This window comes from Moschus berezovskii, chromosome 5 (genome assembly GCF_049115385.1).
Source record: "Moschus berezovskii isolate FMDL1 chromosome 5, NW_MosBer_1.0, whole genome shotgun sequence".
Classification (NCBI taxonomy): Eukaryota; Metazoa; Chordata; class Mammalia; order Artiodactyla; family Moschidae; genus Moschus; species Moschus berezovskii.
This window is the reverse complement of record NC_142464.1, coordinates 29,310,459-29,336,630: the sequence shown is the minus strand read 5'-3', so window position 1 is coordinate 29,336,630 and position 26,172 is coordinate 29,310,459. Positions and strand designations below refer to the sequence as shown.

The window sequence follows — 26,172 nt, the reverse complement described above, 5'->3', positions numbered from 1 at the left end:
CAGCTCGGTGCTTTGTGATGACCTAGAGGGGCAGGATGAAGGGGGAAGGGAGGTCCAGAGGGAGGGGATATATGCATACACACAGCTGATTCACTTCACTGTACAGCAGAGACTAACAGTGTAAAGCAACCATACTCCAAAAAACAGTTACACAGAAATTTATCACATAACTCAGCAAGTTTACTCATATATTTCTATTCGAGATAAATGAAAATATAGGTACAAAGATGTGCATGCAAATATTCATATTAGTATTATTCATAAGAGTTAAAAATAACCCAAATGTATATCAACTAATGAACGGATAAGTAAAATATGATCTCCATACAACAGGCTGTTATTCAGCAAGAAAGAGAAATGAAGTACAGATATATGCTAAAACATGGAAGAACTTCACAAACATGCTCGGTGAAAGAAGCCACATCCCAAAGAGAGGTATTATACGATTCCAGCTATCAGAAATGTTGAGAAAATAAAATCTACAAAGACAGAAAGCAAATTAATGTTTGCCAAAGACTGGAAGTGAGAAGGGAGAGTGATCACAAATGGGTTAGATGGATCTTTCTGGAGTGTCAGAAATGTTCTAAAACTGGATTATGGTGATGGTCACATGACTCAACAAATATACTAAAAATCACTTAATTGTACACTTAAAACAAGTGAACTTTATGGTATGTCAATTATATCTCAACAGAGCTATTAAAAAAAATCTAGTAAGGTGCATAATATAATATGAACAGATCTTCAGTGTGTGACTTGGTGACTTTAACATATGTGTACACCTGTGTAACCAGAGCCCAGAGGAAGACACAGAACTTTAGCATTCCAGAAAGCTTCCTGGTGCCCCTTCCTAATCATAGGGCCCCAACTTCCTCCACAAGAGTGGTTACCGCTAATTTGCTGTATATCACCTTGATTCATTTTGTCCACAGTGAAATTTCAAAGTTTCTTTTGCTCAACATAACGTCCGTGAGATTTATCTGAGTTGAAGCCGATACCAGTAGTTCATTCTTTTTTTTTTTATTGCTGTGGAGCCCTCTTTGGCTTCCCTGATACCTCAGTTAGTAAAGAATCCGCCTGCAGTGCAGGAGCCCCCCATTCGATTCCTGGGTCAGGAAGATACCCTGGAGAAGGGAAAGGCTGCCCACTCCAGTATTCTGACCTGAAGAATTGACTGTGTAGTCCATGGGGTCACAATGGGACGGACATGACTAAGCGACTTTAACTTTCATTCCACTGTATAAATATTCCACAACTTGTAAGTTCTTCTGTTAAAGAACATTTTGGTTGTTTCCAGTTTGGGGGTATTATGAATAAACATGTAATGAACATTATTTTAGATGTCTGTTGGCAGACATATGCACTTGTTTTTCTTGGGTACACAACTAAGAGTTGAAATGCTGATTCAAGGAGGAAGCAAATGTTTAGCTTGGGTACAAACTGCCTTAAAATTTCCGAAACTGTTTAGACAGATTTCCAGTCCTACCAACAATGTCTAAAAGTTCCAGCTGTCCCACCTCCTCACCAACAGTTGGTATCATCAATCTTTCTAATTTTAGCCATTGTGCTAAAATTACATTGTGTACACAGTATGTAGGAATATCCTGGCATGGCTCTAATTTGCAGCTCCTTAATTAAGAATGAAATTGAGCACATTTGCATATACTTCCTGACCATCTGGTTATCGTCTATGATGAACTGACTGATCAAGAACTGTGTCCATTTTTAACAGGTTATCTTTTTCTTATTGCTTTAACAGAAGTGCTTTATTCTAAATACAAATCCTTTATCAGATACACATACTGAAAAAACATTGGTCCCCAATCTGTGGCTTGCATTTTCTCTCTCTTCATGGTGGCTTTGATACACATAAGTGTATAATTTTAACGAAGTCCAATTTATCATTATTTTCCTTCATAGTGTTTTTTATGTTCTGTTTAAGAATCTGTTTGTCTATCCCAAGGTCATGCAGATAATCTCCTACCATCTCTCCTAGAAGCTTTATTGTACTACCTTTCCCAGTTGAGTGATCATTAATTAATTTTTGTGTATGGGGGTCACAGTTCATTAATTTCCCATAAAGATACCCACTTGATACAGTACTGTTTATTGATAAGACTATCTTTTCCCACAGATTGCAATGGCATATTGCACCATTAATCAGATGACTGTATCGTACATGAGTCTGTTTTTGGACTCTCCTGTGTTCCACTGTCCCATTTTATCCTCGGCGAATGCTACTTTAGACTTAATTACAGAACCTTAATAGTAATCTTGAACTAGGGAATATTTGAATATACAATTTGTTATAGAATTCTGTGAGCTGTTCTTGTAAGAAAGACAAATGCCAAAAATTTTATTATCTCAGGTTTTACCTGTCATCATATCTCTATTTTGAAGAAGATAATTTTTTTTTAAATCAGCAAGATGAAACCCTGAATATTTTTCACCACAAAAGGCTTACAAACTCTACAGGATCTCTTACGTTAACCGCAGGTAGCTGTTGAAGCCCAGAATGATAATGGCTTACCTGAGTAAGATAAAGAGTGTCTTTGAACCTGCGTAGTTGATCTGCACTGTTTGGGAGCTTGAAGTGAAGTTCAATCTGCTGAAGCATTCGATTGTTACCGTCAATCAAATGTTGCCGATGAAGTGCAAAGCTGCTTTTGTAAGACCAGTCCTCTACAGAGGAAACCTTTCGAGTAAAGAATAAGAGATTCAAACTGGTAAGTTACAGGAGTGAAACTACCCTTTTCCAAATTCCTGGCAAACTTGGAAAATAATACACACTGGAAAAGAGCTCGAGGTTTGTGCTGAGACCAACCTCACATTTTAGGCATCATATTTGTTATTAGTTCAAGACTAGCCTTATTCTATTTGGTATTTCTATCAAATGGCTTCTCTCATCAAAACATGTTTGGTTTTTTTAGAATATTCATTATGTACATTTTAAAATGTCATCTCATCAAAGCATAGAAACTGTCAAAACTGAATAATAAACTGAAAATAGCATTCTTTATATAGTTGAAGATACAAACCAAACAATGATACTCTTTTCCCCTAATAATAAAACTTTTTTTTAAAACTTATAGAATCTTTCTTTTCCTTTGAGAAGCTATCATCAGATCAAGTAAAAAAACAAAAACAAATACCACACATCAGTTGTGTACCTTTTACGGAAAAAAAAGCAATAGTTCTGGCTTCTAGGCCTGTGATTTAATGAACTGTTAGCACGTGACAAAGATGCAAGACACCTGCTGGCTACATCTGAAAATATCAGTTTAATTTTAATCCAAGCTACACAGAGACTGGAAAAACATATTCTGCTCTACCCTGAAAAACCCTGAAAATGAGAAAACTTAATAATCCCTGTTCCTAAAATATGACTTGTAATTCCCAGTGATCATGCAATGCACAGACCAATCCGCTTAAAAAGGAAAAAGTTATTCTTTAGGAATTTATTTATACCAAAATACATGCAATGTACACTGGCCATACTTAAGGAGGGTGTTTTTTCAAATTGAATTAATTTTTGGAAAATGCTACCACCAGACAGTTTCAGTTCAGTTCAGTCGCTCAGTCATGTCCAACTTTCTGCAAACCCATGAATCACAGCACGCCAGGCCTCTCTGTCCATCACCAACTCCTGGAGTTCACTCAAACTCATGTCCATCAAGTCGGTGATACCATCCAGCCATCTCATTCTCTGTTGTCCCCGTCTCCTCCCACCCCAAATCCTTCCTAGCATCAGACTCTTTTCCAGTGAGTCAACTCGTCGCATGAGGTAGCCAAAGTATTGGAGTTTCAGCTTTAGCATCAGTCCTTGCAATGAACACCCAGGATTGATCTCCTTTAGAATGGACTGGTTGGATCTCCTTGCAGTCCAAGGGACTCTCAAGAGTCTTCTCCAGCACCACAGTTCAAAAGCATCAATTCTTCGGCAATCAGCTTTCTTCACAGTCCAACTCTCACATCCATACATGACCACGGGGAAAACCATAGCACAGTTTCAGTTCAGTTCAGTTCAGTTCAGTCGCTCAGTCGTGTCCGACTCTCCGCGACCCCATGAATCACAGCACGCCAGGCCTCCCTGTCCATCACCAACTCCCGGAGTTCACTCAAACTCATGTCCACAGAGTCCGTGATGCCATCCAGCCATCTCATTCTCCGTCGTCCCCTTCTCCTCCCGCCCCCAACCTTTCCCAGCATCAGAGTCTTTTCCAGTGAGTCAACTCGTCGCATGAGGTGGCCAAAGTATTGCAGTTTCAGCTTTAGCATCAGTCCCTCCAATGAACATCCAGGATTGATCTCCTCCAGAATGGACTGGTTGGATCTCCTTGCAGTATAAGGGACTCTCAAGAGTCTTCTCCAACACCACAGTTCAAAAGCATCGATTCTTCGGCGGTCAGCCTTCTTCACAGTCCAACTCTCACATCCATACATGACCACGGGAAAAACCATTGCCTTGACTAGATGGACCTTGGTTGGCAAAGTAATGTCTCTGCTTTTTAATATACTATCAAGGTTGGTCATAACTTTCCTTCCAAGGAGCAAGCGTCTTTTAATTTCATGGCTGCAATCAGCATCTGTAGTGATTTTGGAGCCCAAAAAAATAAAGTCTGACACTGTTTCCACTGTTTTTCCATCTATTTCCCATGAAGTGATGGGACCAGATGCCATGATCTTTGTTTTCTGAATGTTGAGCTTCAAGCCAACCTGTTCACTCTCCTCTTTCACTTTCATCAAGAGGCTTTTGAGTTCCTCTTCACTTTCTGCCATAAGGGTAGTGTCATCTGCATATCTGAGGTTATTGATATTTCTCCCGGCAATCTTGATTCCAGCTTGTGCTTCTTCCAGCCCAGCGTTCCTCATGATGTACTCTGCATATAAGTTAAATAAGCAAGGTGACAATATACAACCTTGACGTACACCTTTTCCTAATTGGAACCAGTCTGTTGTTCCATGTCCAGTTCTAACAGTTGCTTCCTGACCTGCATACAGGTTTCTCAAGAGGCAGGTCAGGTGGTCTGGGATTCCCATCTCTTTCAGAATGTTCCACAGTTTATTGTGATCCACACAGTCAAAGGCTTTGGCATAGTCAATAAAGCAGAAATAGATGTTTTTCTGAAACTCTCTTGCTTTCTCCATGATCCAGCGGATGTTGGCAATTTGATCTCTGGTCCCTCTGCCTTTTCTAAAACCTGCTTGAACATCTGGGAGTTCACAGTTTATATACTGCTGAAGCCTGGCTTGGAGAATTTTGAGCATGACTTTACTAGCGTGTGAGATGAGTGCAATTGTGCGGTAGTTTGAGCATTCTTTGGCATTGCCTTTCTTTGGGATTGGAATGAAGACTGACCTCTTCCAGTCCTGTGGCCACTGCTGAGTTTTCCAAATCTGCTGGCATATTGAGTGCAGCACTTTCACAGCATCATCTTTCAAGACTTGAAATAGCTCAACTGGAATTCCATCACCTCCACTAGCTTTGCTAGTAGTGATGCTTTCTAAGGCCCACTTGACTTCACATTCCAAGATGTCTGGCTCTAGGTCAGTGATCACGTTATCGTGACTATCTTGGTCGTGAAGATCTTTTTTGTACAGTTCTTCTGTGTATTCCTGCCACCTCTTTTTAATATCTTCTGCTTCTGTTAGGTCCATACCATTTCTGTCCTTTATCGAGCCCATCTTTGCATGAAATGTTCCCTTGGAATCTCTAATTTTCTTGAAGAGCTCTCTTGTTTTTCCTATTCTGTTGTTTTCCTCTATTTCTTTGCATTGATCACTGAGGAAGGCTTTCTTATCTCTCCTTGCTATTCTTTGGAACTCTGCATTCAGATGCTTATATCTTTCCTTTTCTCCTTTGCTTTTCGCCTCTCTTCTTTTCACAGCTATTTGTAAGGCCTCCTCAGACAGCCATTTCACTCTTTTGCATTTCTTTTCCATGGGGATGGTCTTGGTCCCTGTCTCCTGTACAATGTCACGAACCTCCATCCAGAGTTCATCAGGCACTCTATCAATCAGATCTAGTCCCTAAAATCTATTTCTCACTTCCACTGTATAATCATAAGGAATTTGATTGAGGTCATATCTGAATGGTCTAGTGGTTTTCCCTACTTTCTTCAATTTAAGTCTGAACTTCGCAATAAGGAGTTCATGATCTGAGCCACAGTCAGCTCCTGGTCTTGTTTTCGCTAACTGTATACAGCTTCTCCATCTTTGGTTGCAAAGAATATAATCAATCTGATTTCGGTGTTGACCATCTGGTGATGTCCATGTGTAGAGTCTTCTCTTGTGTTGTTGGAAGAGGGTGTTCGCTATGACCAGTGCATTCTCTTGACAAAACTCTATTAGCCTTTGCCCTGCTTCATTCCATGCTCCAAGGCCAAATTTGCCAGTTACTCCAGGTGTTTCTTGACTTCCTACTTTTGCATTCCAGTCCCCTATAATGTTTAGAGAACACTAATTACTCCTATTACTTATCTGAGACTCTTTACAGTCATCCTGTACACATTTGATATGCACAAGTTACCAGCAGTAGCTTTTCCTTCTTTCTATACTTCCTTCTTTTCAAAGTCGGAAATTTCTCCAGGCTTTTCAGCCCTCTGACTGCTAATAATCTGAATGTATTCCATAATCATAAATCTGATCTGTTATGTGGGAAGCTATCTACCTTCTGGTGGCTATGCTTTGAAATTCTTGTAAATTTCAGCTGTAACGATGCTACAGCTAGAAAACAAGCCTTTGTTGTCTCAGTTTCTGTGGGTCAGGAATCCAGACTCAGCTTAGCATGGTGCCTCTGTCTTTCCCAGAGGCTGCCTTCATCTCGCGGCTCCACTGGGACAGAGGTGGGGAATACTGCCTGAAGGACTGATAGATCTATCTGACTGATGTTCTAACATTCTGAGCACATGGTGGATAAGTAGTTCCTTATTCAGTGAATATCCAGAGTAGCGATTCTCAATCCTAGCTGCACATCAGAACCCTGCTGCTGCTGCTGCTAAGTCACTTCAGTCGTGTCCGACTCTGTGCGACCCCATAGATGGAAGCCCACCAGGCTCCCCCGTCCCTGGGATTCTCCAGGCAAGAACACTGGAGTGGGTTGCCATTTCCTTCTCCAATGTGTGAAAGTGAAGTCACTCAGTCGTGTCCGACCCTTAGCGATCCCACGGACTACAGCCAACCAGGCTCCTCCATCCATGGGATTTTCTAGGCAATAGTACTGGAGTGGCTTGCCATTGCCTTCTCCGCATCAGAACCCTAGGAGAGTTAAAATATGGAAAGAAAAGCTCACATGACACCTTAGAACAAGTGAATCCAAGTTTGGGGGAGTATAGTCCAGGAGTTAGTTTTTTGAAAATGAAACAAACCAAAGAAAGAAAAAATCAACTGATTCTATTGTATATTCAGGGTCTACACCTAGGGCAAAAGTGTCAGATAAGGCTCTAATGGCTTTCAAAATATTAACTCATTTAATCATCATACAACCCTATGAGTAAATACTATTGTCACCCTGTTTTACAGAATGAGAAAACCAGGCACAGAAAGATTACGTTACTTGCCCAAGATCCAAAGCTAGTTAGTGTAGTCTAGCTCCAACTTTCATTTAAACCATATGCCTAGCATTGACTGTATGAACAGTAACAACAGCTTACATTTTAAGAGCTCATCACTATGTATCAAGAACTGTGCTGTGTTTCAGTGTATTAATTTAGTGTTTATACACAATCACATGGCACACATGCATATCTGAATGTGCACACAAAAAAAACAAACACTTCTCGAAGCATCTACTACAATTAACCCCAATTTACAGATGAGAACATTGAAATTCAAAAAGAATGAATGATCTGTTCAGGGCAATATAGCTAGCGTATATACAAATGCTGATCAGTTATACAGCAAAACCCAGGATTAGATCTGATAGAGTGCCTGAAGAACTATGGATGGAAGTTCGTAACACTGTACAGGAGGCCATGATCAAAACCATCCCCAAGAAAAAGAAATGCAAAAAGGTAAAATGGTTGTCTGAGGAGGCCTCACAAATAGCTGAGAAAAGAAGAGAAGTGAAAGGCAAAGGAGAAAAGGAAAGATACCTCCATCTGAATGTAGAGTTCCAAAGAACAGTGAGGAGAGATAAGATAGCCTTCCTCAGTGATCAATGCAAACAAACAGAGGGAAAAATAGACTGGAAAAGACTAGAGATCTCTTCAAGAAAATTAGAGATACCAAGGGAACATTTCATGCAAAGATGGGCTCATTAAAGATGGGCTTCATGTGAATTCATTTCAGTCGCTCAGTCATGGCCAACTCTTTGCAAACCCATTGACTGCAGCACACCAGGCCTCCCTGTCTATCACCAACTCCTGGAGCTTGCTCAGACTCATGCCCATTGAGTCAGTGATGCCATCCAACCATCTCATCCTGTCATCCCATTCTCCTTCTGCCTTCGATCTTTCCCAGCATCAGGATCTTTTCCAATGAGTCAGTTCCTCGCATTAGGTGGCCAAAGTATTGGAGCTTCAGCATCAGTCCTTCCAATGAATATTTAGGTCTGATTTCCTTTAGGATTGACTGATTTGAGGACAGAGGATGAGATGGTTGGATGGCATCATCAACTCGATAGACATGAGTTTCAGTAAGCTCCAGGAGTTGGTAACAGACAGGGAAGCCTGGCATGCTGCAGTCCATGGGGTTGCAAAGAGCTGGAAACGACAGAGGGACTGAACTGATATGATCTGATCTCCTTGCAGTCCAAGGGACTCTCAAGAGTCTTATCCAACACCACAGTTCAAAAGCCTCAATTATTTGGCACTCAGCTTCCTTTATAGTCTAACTCTAACATGCATACATAACTACTGGAAAAACCATAGCTTTGACTAGACAGACCTTTGTTGACAGAGTAATGTCTCTGCTTTGTAATAGGCTGTCAAGGTTGGTCACAGCTTTTCTTCCAAGGAGCAAGCATCTTCTAGTTTCATGGCTGCAGTCACCATCTGCAGTGATTTTGGAGCACAAAAAAATAAAGTCTCTCACTGTTTCCATTGTTTCCCCATCTACTTGCCATGAAGTGATGAGACCTGATGCCATGATCTTAGTTTTCTGAATGTTGAGTTTTAAGCCAACTTTTTCACTCTCCTCTTTCACTTTCATCAAGAGGCTCTTTAGTTCTTCTTCATTTTCTGCAATAAGGGTGGTGTCATCTGCATATCTGAGGTTATTGATATTTCTCCCTGCAATCTTGGTTCCAGCTTGTGCTTCCTCTAAGCCCAGAATTTCTCATGATGTACTTTGCATATAAGTTAAATAAGCAGGGTGACAAGATACAATCTTGATGTACTCCTTTCCCAATTTGGAACCAATCTGTTGTTTCATATCCAGTTCTGTTTCTTCTTGACCTGCATACAGGTTTTTCAGGAGGCAGGTAAGGTGGTCTGGTATTCCCATCTCTTTAAGAATTTTTCACAGTCTGTTGTGACCCACACAAAGGCTTTGGTGTAGTCAATAAAGCAGAAGTAGATGTTTTTCTGGAAGTCTTTGCTTTTTCGATGATCCAGTGGATGTTGGCAATTTGATCTCTGGTTTCTCTGCCTTTTCTAAATCCAACTTGAACAATGGGAAGTTCACAGTTCACATACTGTGGAAGCCTGGCTTGGAGAATTTTGAGCATTACTTTGCTAGCGTGTGAGATGAGTGCAATTGGGTGGTAGTCTGAACATTCTCTGGCATTGCCCTTGTTTAAGATTGTAATGAAAACTGACCTTTTCCAGTCCTGTGGCCACTACTGAGTTTTTCAAATTTGCTGACTTATTGAGTGCAGTACTTTCACGGCATCAAATTTTTTCATGCAAAGATGGGCGAAAAAAGGACAGAAATGGTATGGACCTAACAGAAGCAGAAGATATTAAGAGGTGGCAAGAATATACAGAAGAACTATATAAAAAAGATCTTAATGACCCAGATAACCACAATGGTGTAATGACTCACCTAGAGACAGACATCTTGGAGTGAGAAGTCAAATGGGCCTTAGGAAGCATCACTACAAACAAAGCTAGTGGAGGTGATGGAATTCCAACTGAGCTATTTCAAACATGGAAGCTTACATTACCTTGGGGTGGGGGTCGGGGGACAATGGTGGGACTGCTGAGAACAGCTGCCACTTGGACCTCACTGCTTTATACAGCATCGTGACTGTGTTCCCCAGCCCCCTGGCAGCTCAGAATGCCTCCCTTCACTTCAACAAACTTCGAGTGGCCAAAAAGAACTATGACCTGAGGATCCTGGAGCAATCCAGATCCCAATGAATGGAGAAGAGAAGGGACCAGGATGGCAGGGGTCAGGGCAAGATGGAGGGGGTCAAGGGGCCCTGTCAGACCACAGACAGAGGCAGGAGTAAGATAAGGTCCACAGACAGACTCTAACCTGGAGCCTAAGACAGTGGGGATGAAGATGGAAACAGACACACCAGAACTGGACTCTTTCTCACTCCCCTGCCAAGGGTCCCTCCTTTCCCTGGTTGGCCCATGTCTGCTTCCCTCTCTTTCCTATCCTCTTCAATCATTTTTTATCTCTTCTCTCGCCATGAAATTAATTCATATTTTTTGGTCAGGTAGAATTGGGAGGGTCCCACACTCCCCCATGCTCCTATTTCCCTCACCATCCCAAGCTCCCTTTTCTTTTTTGGTCTTTATGAATATATTTATATGGACAGAATTAAGAAATATTGATTTCCCCTCTCACCCCATCTTGTCTCCCCAAACCCCACAGAGTTTAAACTTGGGCCTCCTTCCACACCCCCAGAACACTTGCATATTGTTTGAGGTTTGTGCCACAGTAACAGACACAGTATTTAGTTGCACATACAGATGTTTGCTGGGTGTATTCACTGTAACTTTTTTATTTAATCTGATTTTTTGTTTGTTTGGGGGTTTTATTTACTCATTTCTCTTACTGTAGCAAACTATCCAGTTCTGAGTATCCACACATAATAAAAACAGTTGTAGGACACATAGAAAGTAGTAAGTGAAAGTAATTTTCACGTATTTCACATACCAAATCAGGCTTAAGTAATCACTGGCTTCCCACTGAATTTTTAAATGTTCTTGAAAGAATGTAAGTAAAAGCAATATGGAAAAGTTATAATCCACAAAATGATGGCTATAACAGTTTAGTGCCCCAAAAGTTAAGGATAAAAAGTTCTTTTCTATTATCTCCTTCCTAAACTTCTGTTTAAACAAGAAGTAGATTTCATTTGACTTTCTGAACCACGGAGAGGAAGTGACACATGCCCATAGTCTACAATTCTGAATCCCTGGGAAATCAAAGATGGCTTACCTTTTCTAATGTACTGAAGGAAGGCCAGGACTGATATCCATACTCAGATACAAATCGAGCTTTGGGGAAAGTTCTCCAATTCCAGCAGTCACTCACATAATCATAAAAATGTACGTCTCCATAATTCAGGTCATAGGGGTTTGGAGAAAGCCAACCTTCTGCAGTGGTTTTGGCCCCATTTGTAGGACTGGATGTGATAAAAGGACGAGTCTGGTCTCCCTGAATTCAGAAATAAAATGGTTTAAAAGATAATATTTTCACCCAGTACAGATCACTTACTTCTTTAAAAGTATTATCAAGTCCCAGAAATGCCAAGGTCTTGTCATTCAGTCAGGTAGCTAATAGAAAAATGTTAGAGCCACCTACATTCCTCTGCATTTGACAGCCACCAGCACATTTCTGCTGTTTGCCAATCCTCCATATCTCCTTTTTATTTTAATTTGGCTGCAGAGTCTTAGTTGCGGTATTCAGGCTCTAATTCTCTGATCAGGTATTGAATCCGGGCCTCCCTTGCTCAGTCTTAACCACTGGACCACCAAGGAAGTCCCTCTTCTTATCCTTTTATAATGCTGCTGCTAAGTCACTTGCTTCAGTCATGTCCAAATTTGTGCGACCCCATAGACAGCAGCCCACCAGGCTCCCCTGTCGCTGGGATTCTCCAGGCAAGAACACTGGAGTGGGCTGCCATTTCCTTCTCCAATGCATGAAAGTGAAAAGTGAAAGTGAAGTTGCTCAGTTATGTCCGACGCTTAGCGACCCCATGGATTGCAGCCTACCAGGCTCCTCTGTCCATGGGAGTTTCCAGACAAGAGTACTGGAGTGGTTGCCATTGCCTTCTCTGTTTCATAATGAATCATAGCTTATACCTCACAGCAACTGTTCCTAATCTTTTCCAATCACGTCTTACCTACACCTGACCTTCCCCCATCATGGGTAGTATATAGTCTGGTACAGAATTCAGGCACTAGTGACATTTTGAGCCTAATGATTTTTCGTTTTCTGTGTGTATGCTATGAGTGGGGGAGGTTTTATATCAATACACTCTAAGATGCTGAGCAGCATACCTGACCTCTACCTACTAGACACCAGTAATACCTAACCCCCACTCCCCTCAAAAAATTCTACAGACATTGCCAAATGTTCTCCTGTATCTTGGGAACAAAATCACTTCCACTTGAGAAACAAACATGTAATGGTTTAGAATGGGCTATTGATCGCTTCTTGACCTTTTGGCTATAATTAAGTGTAGAATGGGATATGGAATCAGAGGAACAAGAGTTTAAATCTCAAATTAGAATATTGTTTTGGGACAGGTCTAAGCCTCAGTTGTCTTATCTGTAAAATGGGGATAATAATAGTACCTCCATCATCAGGCTATTGTAAAACAGTAGAAAAAAAAAAAAAAAGGAAATGTGTGGACAAAACGTGGTCCACTGGAGAAAGAAATGGCAAACCACTTCAGTATTCTTACCTTGAGAACCCCATGAATAGTATGAAAAGGCAAAGAGATAGGACACCGAAAGATGAACTCCCCAGGTCGGTAGATGCCCAATATGCTACTGGAGATCAGTGGAGAAATAACTCCAGAAAGAATGAAGACATGAAATCAAAGCAAAACAACACCCAGTTGTGGATGTGACTGGTGATGGAAGTAAAGTCTAATGCTGTAAAGAGCAATATTGCATAGGAAACTGGAATGTTAGGTTCATGAATCAAGACAAATTAGAAGTGGTCAAACAGGAGATGGCAAGAGTGAACATCAACATTTTAGGAATCGACAAACTAAAATGGACTGGAACGGGTGAATTTAACCCAGATGACCATTATATCTACTACTGTGGGCAAGAATCCCTTAGAAGAAACAGAGTACTCATCATAGTCAACAGAAGAGTCCGAAATGCAGACAAAGAATTAATCTCAAAATATACAAGCAACACCTGCAGCTCAATTCCAGAAAAATAAAAGATCCAACAAAAAGTGGGTCAAAGAACTAAGTAGACATTTCTCCAAAGGAGACATACAGATGGCTAACAAACACATGAAAACATGCTCAACATCACTCATTATCAGAGAAATGAAAATCAAAACCACAATGAGGTACCATCTCATGCCAGTCAGAATGGCTGCTATCAAAAAACTCTACAAACAATAAATGCTGGAGAGGGTGCAGAGAAAAAGGAACCGTCTTACACTGTTAGAGGGAATGCAAACTAGTATAGCCACTATGGAGAACAGTGTGGAGATTCCTTAAAAAACTGGAAATAGAACTGCCATAAGACCCAGCAATCCCACTGCTGGGCATACACACAGAGGAAACCAGAATTGAAAGAGACACGTGTACCCCAATGTTCATCGCAGCACTGTTTACAATAGTGAGGACATGGAAGCAACCTAGATGTCCATCAGCAGACGAATGGATAAGAGAGTTGTGGTACATATACACAATGGAGTATTACTCAGCTATTAAAAAGAATGCATTTGAATCAGTTCTAATGAGGTGGGTGTGAGAAAGATGGTAACGATGACCCTGTATACGAGACAGCAAAAGAGACACAGATGTAAAAAACAGACTTTTAGACTCTGTGGGAGAAGGCGAGGGTGGGATGATTTGAGAGAATAGCACTGAAACATGTATATTATCATATGTGAAATAGATCGCTAGTCCAGGTTCAATGCATGAGACAGGGTGCTCAGGGCTGGTGCACTGGGATGAACCTGAGGTCATTTTTAAATTTTTTAAAAAAAGGGTAGACCGAAATCTAGTGGTAAAACCAGATGCAGAGCAAGTAACTCTAAGTGTGATAAATGTTTTAAAGGAGAAGTACAGGGCTCTTTCAAAATATAAAACATATTGTAGAAGGCCAATAAGGCCTCCCTGAGAAATAGGTTTTCAAAAAATAATTTTCTCAACTTTTCTCTATTAGAATTCTCACTTCTTCTTGGAATATTCACCCATTTTTTTTTCCTTTCTCATTTCTGTCATGGGGGAAAAACCCTTATTCTTTCCCTTTGCCAGCTTCTTTGTACTCCTCTGGTCATCTTTTGATTTCATTTTGGAATTAACACCAGTAAATTATCGTCTGCTCTTTTAAAAGATCTCTCCACTGTCCTTTCCATCAGCTTAAGGACTTTCCATATCCTAATTAAAAAAAAAAATCCCCCAATCCCTTGCAGCCCATCGGATTTCTTTACCACCCATTCCTTTCTCAACCCCCGACACTCAATTCCTGAGCATTCCACTCCAATGAAATTGCTTTTGGATTTTTCATAAACTACTCATGAACTTCTATGTCCCAAATGAAGTAAGAGTCCCCACACTCTTCCCCCTCCAGTATGTAATAAATTACCTACTTACTACTTTCTAGCATTCTCCCCACTCCTGACTGCTTGTTCACTATTCTTTCACATTCTGGTTTCCTCAAACCTTCCGATCATTCCTTCTCCAGCTCCCCTCTCCATTCTGAGATGGACGTCACACTCTTTAGCTTCTCCTACTCTATACCTTTTCCCAAGGCTGCCCTCTCACCAATGTTCTGATTGCTCCCAGACCACTTCAGCCTCACATTTCAGTTTCCAATAACGGGGCTCCAGATTCCACCTGGCTGTCCTGCCAACATCTCAAATCTAATCTTTCAAAGCAGTACACATTATTTACTTATCCCAGACCTACTTGCCAATGCCTCCTACCTTCATTAAAAGTGCTTAAGTAGGAATCATCTTCAGTTTCTTCCTCTCTCTCACATCTCACACTCACTTGCACTGGATCAATTTTTTTTCCCCATTACCTCATTTCCAGCCCCACTACCTATGACCTATATAACCTTGAACAATTCATCTTTCTAAACCTCCTGTGTCTTCATCTCTAAAATCAAGATTACATTACTTACATTCCAAGGTCCTTAAATAAATCCTACAAAGTGCCTTTATCATTACTATGTTAATATAATAAACATAATCTATCAATGCCTGGCATAGAATATTCCAAATAACTTGGAATTTTCAATTATTATAACTCATTTTCTCACCTAGAATCTCTCACCTCACTGATTCTTTGTTAGCAATACTACCAGAAAGGGAAAGGTATACTCAACTAAACGCAAATTTCCAAAAAACAGTACAGAGAGACAAGAAGGCCTTCTTCAATGAACAGTGTATAAAATGAGAAGAAAACAACAGAAGGGGAAAGACTAGAGATTTCTTCAGGAAAATTGGAGATATCAAGGGAACATTTTGCCCAAAGATAGGCACAAGAAAGATTAGAAATGGTAAAGACCTAGTACACGCTGAAGAGATCAAGAAGAGATGGAAAGAATACACAGGACAAGGGAGAACTGTTCAAAAAAAGATGTTAATGAACTGGATTACTGCAATAGTGTGGTAAGCCAGAGCCAGCCATTCTGGAGTGTGAAGTCGAGTGGGCCTCAGAAAGCACTGCTGTTAATAAAGCTAGTGGATGTGATGGAATTCCAGTAGAACCATTCAAAACCCTAAAGGATGATGCCATCAAGGTGTTGCATCCAATATGTCAGCAAATCTGGAAGACCCAGCAGTGGCGACAGGACTGGAAAAGGTCAATCATTATCCCAATTCCCAAGAAGGGTAGTACTAAAGAATGTGCTAACCATTGAACAATTGCACTCCTATCCCATGGTAGTCGGAGAAGGCAATGGTAACCCATTCCAGTACTCTTGCCTGGAAAATCCCATGGGTGAAGGAGCCTCGTAGGCTGCAGTCCATGGGGTCGCGAAGAGTCAGACACAACTGAGCGACTTCACTTTCACGTTTCACTTTCATGCACTGGAGAAGGAAATGGCAACCCACTCCAGTGTTCTTGCCTGGAGAATCCCAGGGACGGGGGAGCCTGGTGGGCTGCCGTCTATGGGGTCACACAGAGTGTGACTGACGCGACTTAGCAGCAGCAGCAGCCCATGGTAGTAAGGTTATTCTTAAAATCTTGCATGCTAGGCTTAGCATTATGTGAACCAAGAACTTCAGGTGTCCAAGCTGCGTTTAGAAAAGGAAGAGGAACCAGAGATCAAACTGCCAACATTCGCTGGATCATACAGAAAGCTAGGGAATTCCAGAAAAACATCTACCTTTGTTTCACTGTCCACGCTAAAGCCTTTGACTGTGTGGATCATAATAAACTGTGGAAAGCTCTTAAAGAGATGAGAATACCAGACCATCTGACCTGTCTCCTGAGAAACCTGTATGCAGGTTAAGAAGCAACAGTTAGAATCCTGTATGGAACAACTAATTGATTCAAGATTGAGAAAGGAGTACAAAAAGGCTGTCTACTGTCACCCTGTTTGTTTAATCTATATGCTGAGCACATCATGAGAAATGCCGGGCTGCATGAGTTACAAGCTGGAATCAAGATAGGCAGGAGAAACATCAACAACCTCAGATATACAGATGATAACACTCTAAGGGCAGAAAGTGAAGAGGAACTAAAAAGCCTCTTGATGAGGGTGAAGGAGGAGACTGAAAGAGCCAGTTTAAAACTGGATGTTAAAAAAAACTAAGATCATGGCATCCGGCCACATTACTTCATGGAAAATAGAAGGGGAAAAAGGTGCAAGTAGTGACAGATTTCCTCTTCTTGGGCTCTAAATTCACTGCAGATGGTGACTGCAGCCATGAAATCAGAAGATGCTTGCTTCTTGGCAGGTAAGCTATGACAAACCTAGACAGTGTGTTAAAAAGCAGACATTACTCTGCCGACAAAGGTCCATAGAGTCAAGGCTATGGTCTTCACAGTGATCACGTAAGGTTGTGAGAGCTGGACCATAAAGAAGGCGGAGCACTGAACACCTGTGCCTTCGAACTGCGGTGCTGGAGAAGACTCCTGAGAGTCCCATGGACAGTGAGATCAAACCAGTCAATCTAAAGGGAAATCAACCCTGAATACTCGTTGGAAGGACTGATGCTGAAGCTGAAGCTCCAGTATTTTGGTCATCTGATGCAAACGGCCGACTCATTGGAAAAGTCCCTGATGCTGGGAAAGATTGAGGGCAGAAGGAGAAGAGGGCATCAGGGGATGAGATCGCTGGGTGGCACCACCAGTGCAAAGGACATGAACTTGGGAAAACTTCAGGAGATGGTAAGGGACAGAGAGGCCTGGTGAGCTGCAGTCCATGGGGTCACAAAGAGTCAGACATGATGGGCTGACTGAACAACAACAACAGTACCATCTAGAACATGGATCATATAAAATTCCTCCCCTCCCCCCAAACGTCTACTTGCTTCCCACTGTCTACTGAATGAAGCCCAACCCCCTTACGTGATTCAAAGTCCATTTAAGATTTGTTTCCAAACTGCCTTTTCTGTCTCTGACTTTACACACCAATCCACAAGTCCTTTGCTTCAAGCACTGGGCACTGCTTGCTGCTTCCTACACATCCCTGTTTTCACATCTTTTCACCTTTCTTGACATTGCTTTCATGGCCTAAATACCTAAATAACAACCCTTTGCCTCAAATTCTACCCTACATTTAAGGTTTGGTTTGAATGTCACCTTATAATTGAAAGCCTTTCTAGATCCTTCCGGTTAAAATGACTGGTTCTTCCATACAATTGCCAACATTTTGGAATACATTTTTCATGGCACTTCTTTCACTCAGCCATGTGGAGCTGGTATTTCTTTTCATGTTTCCCAAGAGCCATAAGCTCCACGAGGATAACAGTTTCCCCACAGCATTGAGAATGAGGCTTTACTCCTAGAAATATATACTCAGCAAATTCTAGCTGAATTTGAAAATATTAAAAAGCATGGTAAGATTATAGGGAATACAATTTTAAACAATATTCTATTATAATGGCTTTAAAGTAAAATTGGAAAAGGCTGATCAACTGATCTTAACAATCAAGCTTGATTGGTTTCCCTCCATTATTCCAGATTCTTGAATAATTTGGTAAGTTAAGCCAGTCAGTAAAATTACTAATGAGTCTCTGCCTAAAAATATCCACCTGTGATAATGCACTATGATTTATTTCCATTTTTGTATAATTGCTGCTTGATGTTTGATTTTTAGTCTCAGATCTCACAGATGATTTCTTTCTAGATCATGACCTTAAATGGTTATTTGAACCAAGAGATAAAAAAATAAATTTTTTTTAAATATACAAAAAGTGGAAATAATACAAATGCCCATCAACTGACTAATGGATAAACAAATGTGGGATACCATATAATAAAATACTATTTGACAATAAAAGAGAATGAAGTACTGATACATACTTCAACATGGATGAAACTAAAATATTTTGCTAAGCGAAAGAAGCCAGTCACAAAAGACTACCTATTGTGTGACTTGACTTGTACGAAATGTCCAGAATAGGCACCTCCATAGAGAAAGAAAGCAGATTAACATTTGCCTGGGAGAAGGCGGAGCAGAAATCGGGAATCAGTGTTAACAGATACAGTACATTTTAGATAGTGATGACAGTTGCAAATACTGAAAATATACTAAAAACTACAGTGGAGTTCATGTTATGTGATAAAAAGCAAAACCTTCCTGCCAATGACATGGAGCATACGGAAGAAATGAGTTTCTTCCATGGAAATTTGGGGTTGTTGTGTTATTACAGAATACATTAGCCTATTTTAATAATGTAGCAAATAAATAGACAATTCCTCTATTTACCTACAAATTAAGTCAGAAAACCCATGCCCTCTCAAAATCTCTAGACAAAATTCCATCATCCTACATTTATCAGGTTATAGGTCTCTGTATCAAAGCAAACTTGGTTTGATATGAATCTCTATACATGACTGAACATTACTATTTGAAAGTGTCATGAAACTCAGTGAGGGCCTTAAAACCTGAAAACATACAGTAGATATTGGAATATAAATCTCCAAATATTTGTTAAATGTTTGCAAACGTTTAGTTTTATTTTCTATGATTTTACTTTGTCATCATCTTAGACAACAAAAAAGGGAAGATTAAATGCTGGATAATTGCATTCTTATATGTCAAAAAATTTTATTTTGCTATTTTGAAAATTAAAAATCATTCAAAGAATTATAATGACCTTAACACTAGTGTATAAGCATCAGTACATCACATTTAAAGTGAATTAAACAATGATCCAATTTAAAATTACACAGGGTGGTAGAAGATATATTGTATATGTATCTGCCAAATCACTTTATCATAAAGTGATTTCCAAGTGCATCATTTCTTCTATTTTAAAAAATTCTATCCATCAAAAAGTTCTATCATCACATCTTTCATTCAGATTTTCCTAATTATTATCATGGATGTTTTATTAATTGTGTGAGGTTACATGTGATCATTCTATATCTTACTTTTTTCCTTTTAAAGCTCACAGGAAGATTTCTTCTTAGACTGTATGAAAGTAGTCAAGGACCTTATGCTTACAGAAATTATATCTTAGAAAACCAAAATCATGTCCCAGATTTTTAATGTCTTAAAATATCCCTGCCAGTGTTATAATTGTCATTCTCACCAAATACTGGGCTTCTCTATATTTTCCATTGCTGATCTATTAATTGTTGTGGTGGCCATTTGACAGCAAAATATCTAATGGGATATTTAAGTATGAGTGTATAAATTTTTTAAAAAGGCAGGACAGGCCCACCATTTTTACTACAAATTGAAGGTTTGGGGCAACTGCGCCTCCAGCAAGTCTATCAGTGCCATTTTCCAAAAGCATCTGCTCATTTTGTATCTGTGTCACATTTTGGTAATTTACACAATAATTCCAACTTTCAAACTATTACTATGCTTGTTATAGTGATCTGTAATCAGTGATCTTTGATGTTATTACTGTAAATGTTTTGGGACGCCACGAACCCCACCCACATAAGATGGCAAACTTAATCCTTAGGTGTTGTGGGTGTTCTGACTGCTCCACTCACCAGCCATTCCCCCATGAGGGGCTGAAGAGACCAGCCATTCTCTTCAGGCCGTCCTGTTCCCTGAGACGCAACAATATTGAAATTAGGCCAAGTAAGTGTTCAAGTGAAAGCAAGAGAATATGCCTCTCCTTTAAATCAAAAGCTAGAAATGATTCAAGTTAGTGAGGAAGGCATGTCAAAATCCAAGACAGTCCAAAAGACAGGCCTCCTTCACCAGAGGCCTATTCACTTCTATTCACCAGCCAAGTTGTGAATGCAAAGGAAAACTTCTTGAAGAAAATTAAAAGTGCTACTTCAGTGAAAACATGAATGATAAGAAAACGAAACAGTCTTATTGCTGATATGGAAATGTTCTGGATAGATCAAAACAGACACATACTCTCTTAAGCCAAAGCCTGTTCCAGAGCTGGACCCTAATTCTCTTCAATTCTATGCAGGCTGAGAGTGAGAGAGGTGAGGAAGCTGCAGAAAAAAAGCCTGAAGCCAGCAGAGGTTGGTTCATGAGACTTAAGGAAAGAAGCCGTTTCCATAACGTAAGAGTGCAAAGTCAGGCAACAAGTGCTTGATGCAAACGCTACAGCAAGTTATCTAGAAGATCTAGCTAAGACCATTTTAAAAAGTGGCTACACTAAACAACAAATGTTCAAGGTAGATGAAATAGCCTTCTACTGGACGGAAATGCCATCTGAGACTTGTAACAGCTAGCGAGCAGAAGTTAATGCTGGCTTCGAAGCTTCAAGAGACAGGATGACTCTCTTTTTAGGAGCTAATACACTTGGTGGCTTTAAGTTGAAAGCAATGGGTGATGCAGTGGTAAAGAATCTGCCTGCCAATGCAGGAGACACAAGAGTCTCAAGTTGGGAAGATCCCCTGTAGTAGGAAATGGCAACCCACTCCAGTGTTCCTGCCTGGAAAATTCCATGGACAGAGGAGCCTGGTGGGCTACAGTCCAGTAGGGTCACAAAGAGTAAGACACACACACAATGCTCACTTACCATTCCAGAAGTCTGAGGTCCCTTTAGGATGACATTCAATCTACTCTATGCCGTGCTCTATCACTGGCACAACAAAGTGTGGATGACAGCATATCCGTTTACAACATGGTTTCCTGAATATTTGAAGCCCACTGTTGAGACCTACTGCTAGGATTCCTACTCATTGACAACACACCTGGTCACCCAAGTGCTCTGATGGAGATGTACAATGAGATTAATGTTGTTTTCATCCTTGCTAATACAACATCCTTTCTGCAGCCATGGATCAAGAAGTAATTTTGACTTTCAAGTCTTACTATTTAGGAAATACACTTTGTAAGGCAAGAGATAGAATTTCTTCAGACAGATCTGGATAAACTCATTGAAAACCTTCTGGAAAGGATTCATCATTCTAAGTGACATGAAAGAACATTTACAAATCATGGGAAGAAGTCAAAATGTCAACATTCTATGGGAGTTTGAGTAAGTTGATTTCAGCCCTCATGAAAGACTCGAGTTCAAGACTTTCAGTGGAGGAAGGAACTGAGGATGTGGAAATAGCAAGAGAATCAGAATTAGAAGTGGAGCCTCAAGATGTGACGGAATGGCTTCAATCTTGTGATAAAACCTAAGCGGATAAGGAGTTGATTCCTATGGATCAGCAAAGAAATTGGTTTCTTGAGATGGAACCTACTCCTGGTGAAGATGCTATACAGGCAATTGAAATGATAACAAAGGATTCAGAATATCACATAAGCTTAGATGATAAAGCAATGGCAGAGTTTCAGAGGACTGATTCCAATTTTGAAAGTTTTACTTGTGGGTAAAATGCTATCAAACAGCCTTATGTGCTGTGGAAAAACAATTCCGAAAAGGCAGAAATCAATTGATGTGGCAAACTTGATTGTCTCAACAATTGCCACAATCACACAATCATCAGCAACCACCATCCTGATTAGCTGACAGTCATCAACATCGAGGCAAGACCCTCCACCTGCAAAGAAATTACAGCTTGCTGAAGGCCCAGGTGATTGTTAGCATTTTTTTTTTTTTTACCAAGAAAGTATTATTTTATTTTCTGTACATTGTTTCTTAAGACATAATGCTATGGCACACTTCACAGACCACTGTATAAACATAACTTTTATATGCACTAGGAAACCAAAAATTCATGCGACTAGGTTTACTGCAGTATTCTCTTCACTGTGGTATAGGGAACCAAATCCACAGTATCTCTGCGGTATGGCTGAACTTTTTCTTCTTTGAAGATTTTATTACTTCTGGCACGGCAAGCACGAGCAGAGCATTGTGTTGGTTCTCCCTCCCTCACCTGCCAGTTCCTACTGGGATGACAAAGAGGGGTTCATTGAGTGCTACGCATGCACTCAGCTGTGCTACACTGAGGCACACTGAGTTTGGGGACTCCACTGCTTTTTAAAAAATTTTTTTTGGTCACGCTGAGAGGCATACAGAATGAAGCCCCTGCCCTGGAAGCATGGAATCGTCATGACTGGACCACCAGGGAAGTCCATGAACTTACTTCTAAGACGATCGTTCGGATGTTTTTCACGTACAGTGTCACATAGTCTTGGATGTAGGTATGCAAGTAGTTGGGCTTCGTATGATACCAGCCCATCATTAGTGCTGCTTCATTTTCATTATTCCCACTCCACATGATGATGGAGGGATGAGATTTCAATCTCCGGACCTAAAATTGAAGAAAACATAAAACAATTTTCAAATGCTCAACATAAAAAGGCTCAGAGTTGTCATTATTCATAAAATTATAGCCATTGCCTTTATGCATAGCCATGAATTTTTACATGTTGGAAAACTCATCAGAAAATGAGCAGCAATGTTACACGTGGGAAGAGATTTTTAGAAACCTCTCACATTCCTTTTATCTACATTTTATAAACATTGATAAAATACAGTTCCTCTTCTCTTTTATAAAAACTGATGAAAATATAATCCCTTTTACTAAAAGAGAAAAATAAATCAACTCATCATTATCTGGCTCACCACAAAAAGGTTCTAAGAAATACAAAGGGCAGGAGACATTACATTACAGAGTTCAGTTTCTCAAAAGCAAGTTGGAGTTTTTGAGGAAGAAACAAGTAAGACAGAACAAACACTACTTCTGAGAGAGGGACTGAAGTCCCACACAGTCTCCAGCAAGATCAGAAAACCATCAGGACAGGTATAGAGAGGGCGTTACAAAGCAAGTTAGTACCACAGAGATTCTGGAATTTACAAAGACATGAAACATTCTAAAGGAAAAAAGATTAAGAAGACATCAAGAGTCTGTCCTCTGAAATAACTATGTCACATCTTAAGACTCTGGCCACTTGATGGGAAGAGCTGAGTCATCAGAAAAGACCCTGATGCTGGGAGGGATTAGGGGCAGGAGGAGAAGGGGATGACAGAGGAGGATGACATGGCTGGATGGTATCATTGACTCAATGTACGTGAGTTTGAGCAAACTCTGGGAGATGGTGAAGGACAGGGAAGTCTAGCATGCTGCAGTCCATGGGGTTGCAAAGTGTTGGACATGACTTAGCAAATGAACAGCAACGTCTTAAGAAATCAAAGAAGGATAAGTCACTGAATATATCTAAATACAGAGAAAGAAATTGAGGAATGGGAAAACCCTGCATGATCTGGGCTCACTGTAGGCCAGTCCTTCATAGAGGTGAAAGGATTCAGTTCTTCTGACACACCGGAAGATAAGCCCAGCAGAAGAGGGCAATTAAATCTCTTTGAGAACAACAGAGTGAGTCAATGGCCAAGAAAAATCCTTTTGGAACATGTTTTAGCAATATAACCTCATTGGTATTCATAGCTTCTCTTGCACTGGAATGGATGATTACACGATGGATTTCAGCTGATGTTCTCACTGTGGTCTCCACTCAATATGCTAAGTAATCCACATGTGAAATAGAGATGTATTAAGAATACCTTAAAGAGATATATGTCATTCAAAAAATTAAAGTTTGTGTTTTTTCTAAACTAGTCTTATAAACAGTATTTCCTTATTTGCCTCTGGAAATACTGTTTATAAGGTAGCTTCCCTGATAACTCAGTTAGTGAAGAATCCGCCTGCAATGCAGGAGACCCCGGTTCAATTCCTGGGTCAGAAAGATCACTGGAGAAGGGACAGGCTACCCACTCCAGTATTCTTGGGCTTCCCTGGTGGCTCAGCTGGTAAAGAATCCACCTAAAATGCAGGAGACCTGGGTTCGATCCCTGGGTTGCGAAGATCCCGTGGAGAAGGGAAAGGCTACCCACTCCAGTATTCTGGCCTGGAGAATTCCATGGACTGAATAGTCCATGGGGTCGCAAAGAATGAGACACAGCTGAGCAGTTTTCACTTTCACTTTTCACATACAAGTAAAAGAGGGCTATGAACAACTGTGACAGGCGTGCTTACGGTACTGATGAAAATGCAAATACCGAAGAGACAAAAACCTCAGTGACTCTATGCTGCACACACCCTTCAAACTGACCTAGAATTTTATGGTGAGCTTTACTTTAAAATTTTAATAAACCCTGCACAAAAAGTTCTCTTTAATAATACATAAAAGAACTGAAAACGCACAGATATATCTTAATTGTGTGAAGGAAAATTAAAAATAAAACTGAAATGTTTACAACCTACATAACTACAATTAATATTTTAAAAGTTATTCATTCATCCATCCACCTATACACCAGATGAATAATACAGCCGGGTCACGGGGGAACTTGCCCTAAGCCTCAGGGAGATTACAATCTTGATGGAGTGACAAAACATTGAAAAAGCAATTTCAAGTGTGATGTATGTCACAAAGAGAAAATGACCTAATCTAGACTTGCAGACATAGAAAGTTTCTTCCCAGAGAGTCATGCCCAAGGTAAGACGAGTCAGAAAAAGAACGATTGAGATCATCCACAGGGGAGGGTAATAGGCAAGGTATTCCCTGCCAGGGAAAGTACGGGGAATATGGTATCTAACGAGGCTGGGGAGACAGGCAGAGACAAGATAGTGCATGGTGAGGATCTTTAACTGTATCTAGAGGGCTCGGAGTAAGGGATGATTCAATGCTCACTTTCTAAACTTAAGAAAAGACAGACACAGAAAACAAACTATGACACAGTGAATTATTATTACAAGGCACTCACACTTGCAACACCATCCAGACTAAGAAAACTTCACCAACAGCCCAGGAGCCCTCATGTACCCCTTCCTAATCACATTCCTTCCTTCCTTCCAAAAGTAACCACTACCTTCAGTATCATAATACTTTTTTTTATTTCTTCTGGTTTTCCCCACAAGTATACATTCACAGACACCAATAAGGAACTTATAGATTTTAACATACTCAATGGATTTCGATCCATTGACATTCTTGTCCTTCAGTTCAGTTCAGTCGCTCAGTCGTGTCTGACTCTCTGCGACCCCATGAATCACAGCACGCCAGGCCTCCCTGTCCATCACCAACTCCCGGAGCTCACCCAAACTCATGTCCATCGAGTCGGTGATGCCATCCAGCCATCTCATTCTCTGTCGTCCCCATCTCCTCCCGCCCCCAATCCCTCCCAGCATCAGACTCTTTTCCAGTGAGTCAACTCGTCGCATGAGGTGGCCAAAGTATTGCAGTTTCAGCTTTAGCATCAGTCCTTCCAATGAACACCCAGGATTGATCTCCTCTAGAATGGACTAGTTGGATCTCCTTGCAGTCCAAGGGACTCTCAAGAGTCTTCTCCAGCACCACAGTTCAAAACATCAATTCTTCGGGGGTCAGTTTTCTTCACAGTCCAACTCTCACATCCATACATGACCACGGGAAAAACCATAGCCTTGACTAGACGGACCTTGGTTGGCAAAGTAATGTCTCTGCTTTTTAATATGCTATCTAGGTTAGTCATAACTTTCCTTCCAAGGAGTAAGCATCTTTTAATTTCATGGCTGCAATCAGCATCTGCAGTGATTTTTGGAGA

At 40.5% G+C, this 26,172-nt stretch overlaps 1 protein-coding gene across 1 annotated transcript in view; it reads right to left on the bottom strand.

Annotated features, from left to right (window-relative positions):
• The window catches only part of MANBA (mannosidase beta), a 125,394-nt gene that overhangs the window by 36,717 nt on the left and 62,505 nt on the right, over positions 1-26,172 (bottom strand). Inside the window, exons 11-13 of the mRNA XM_055434296.2 lie at positions 22,733-22,900; positions 11,332-11,550; positions 2,531-2,695 (exon numbers count right to left, since the gene is read on the bottom strand). Of these exons, the coding sequence (XP_055290271.2) occupies positions 2,531-2,695; positions 11,332-11,550; positions 22,733-22,900 (552 nt within the window). The remainder of the gene's footprint in view (positions 1-2,530; positions 2,696-11,331; positions 11,551-22,732; positions 22,901-26,172) is intronic.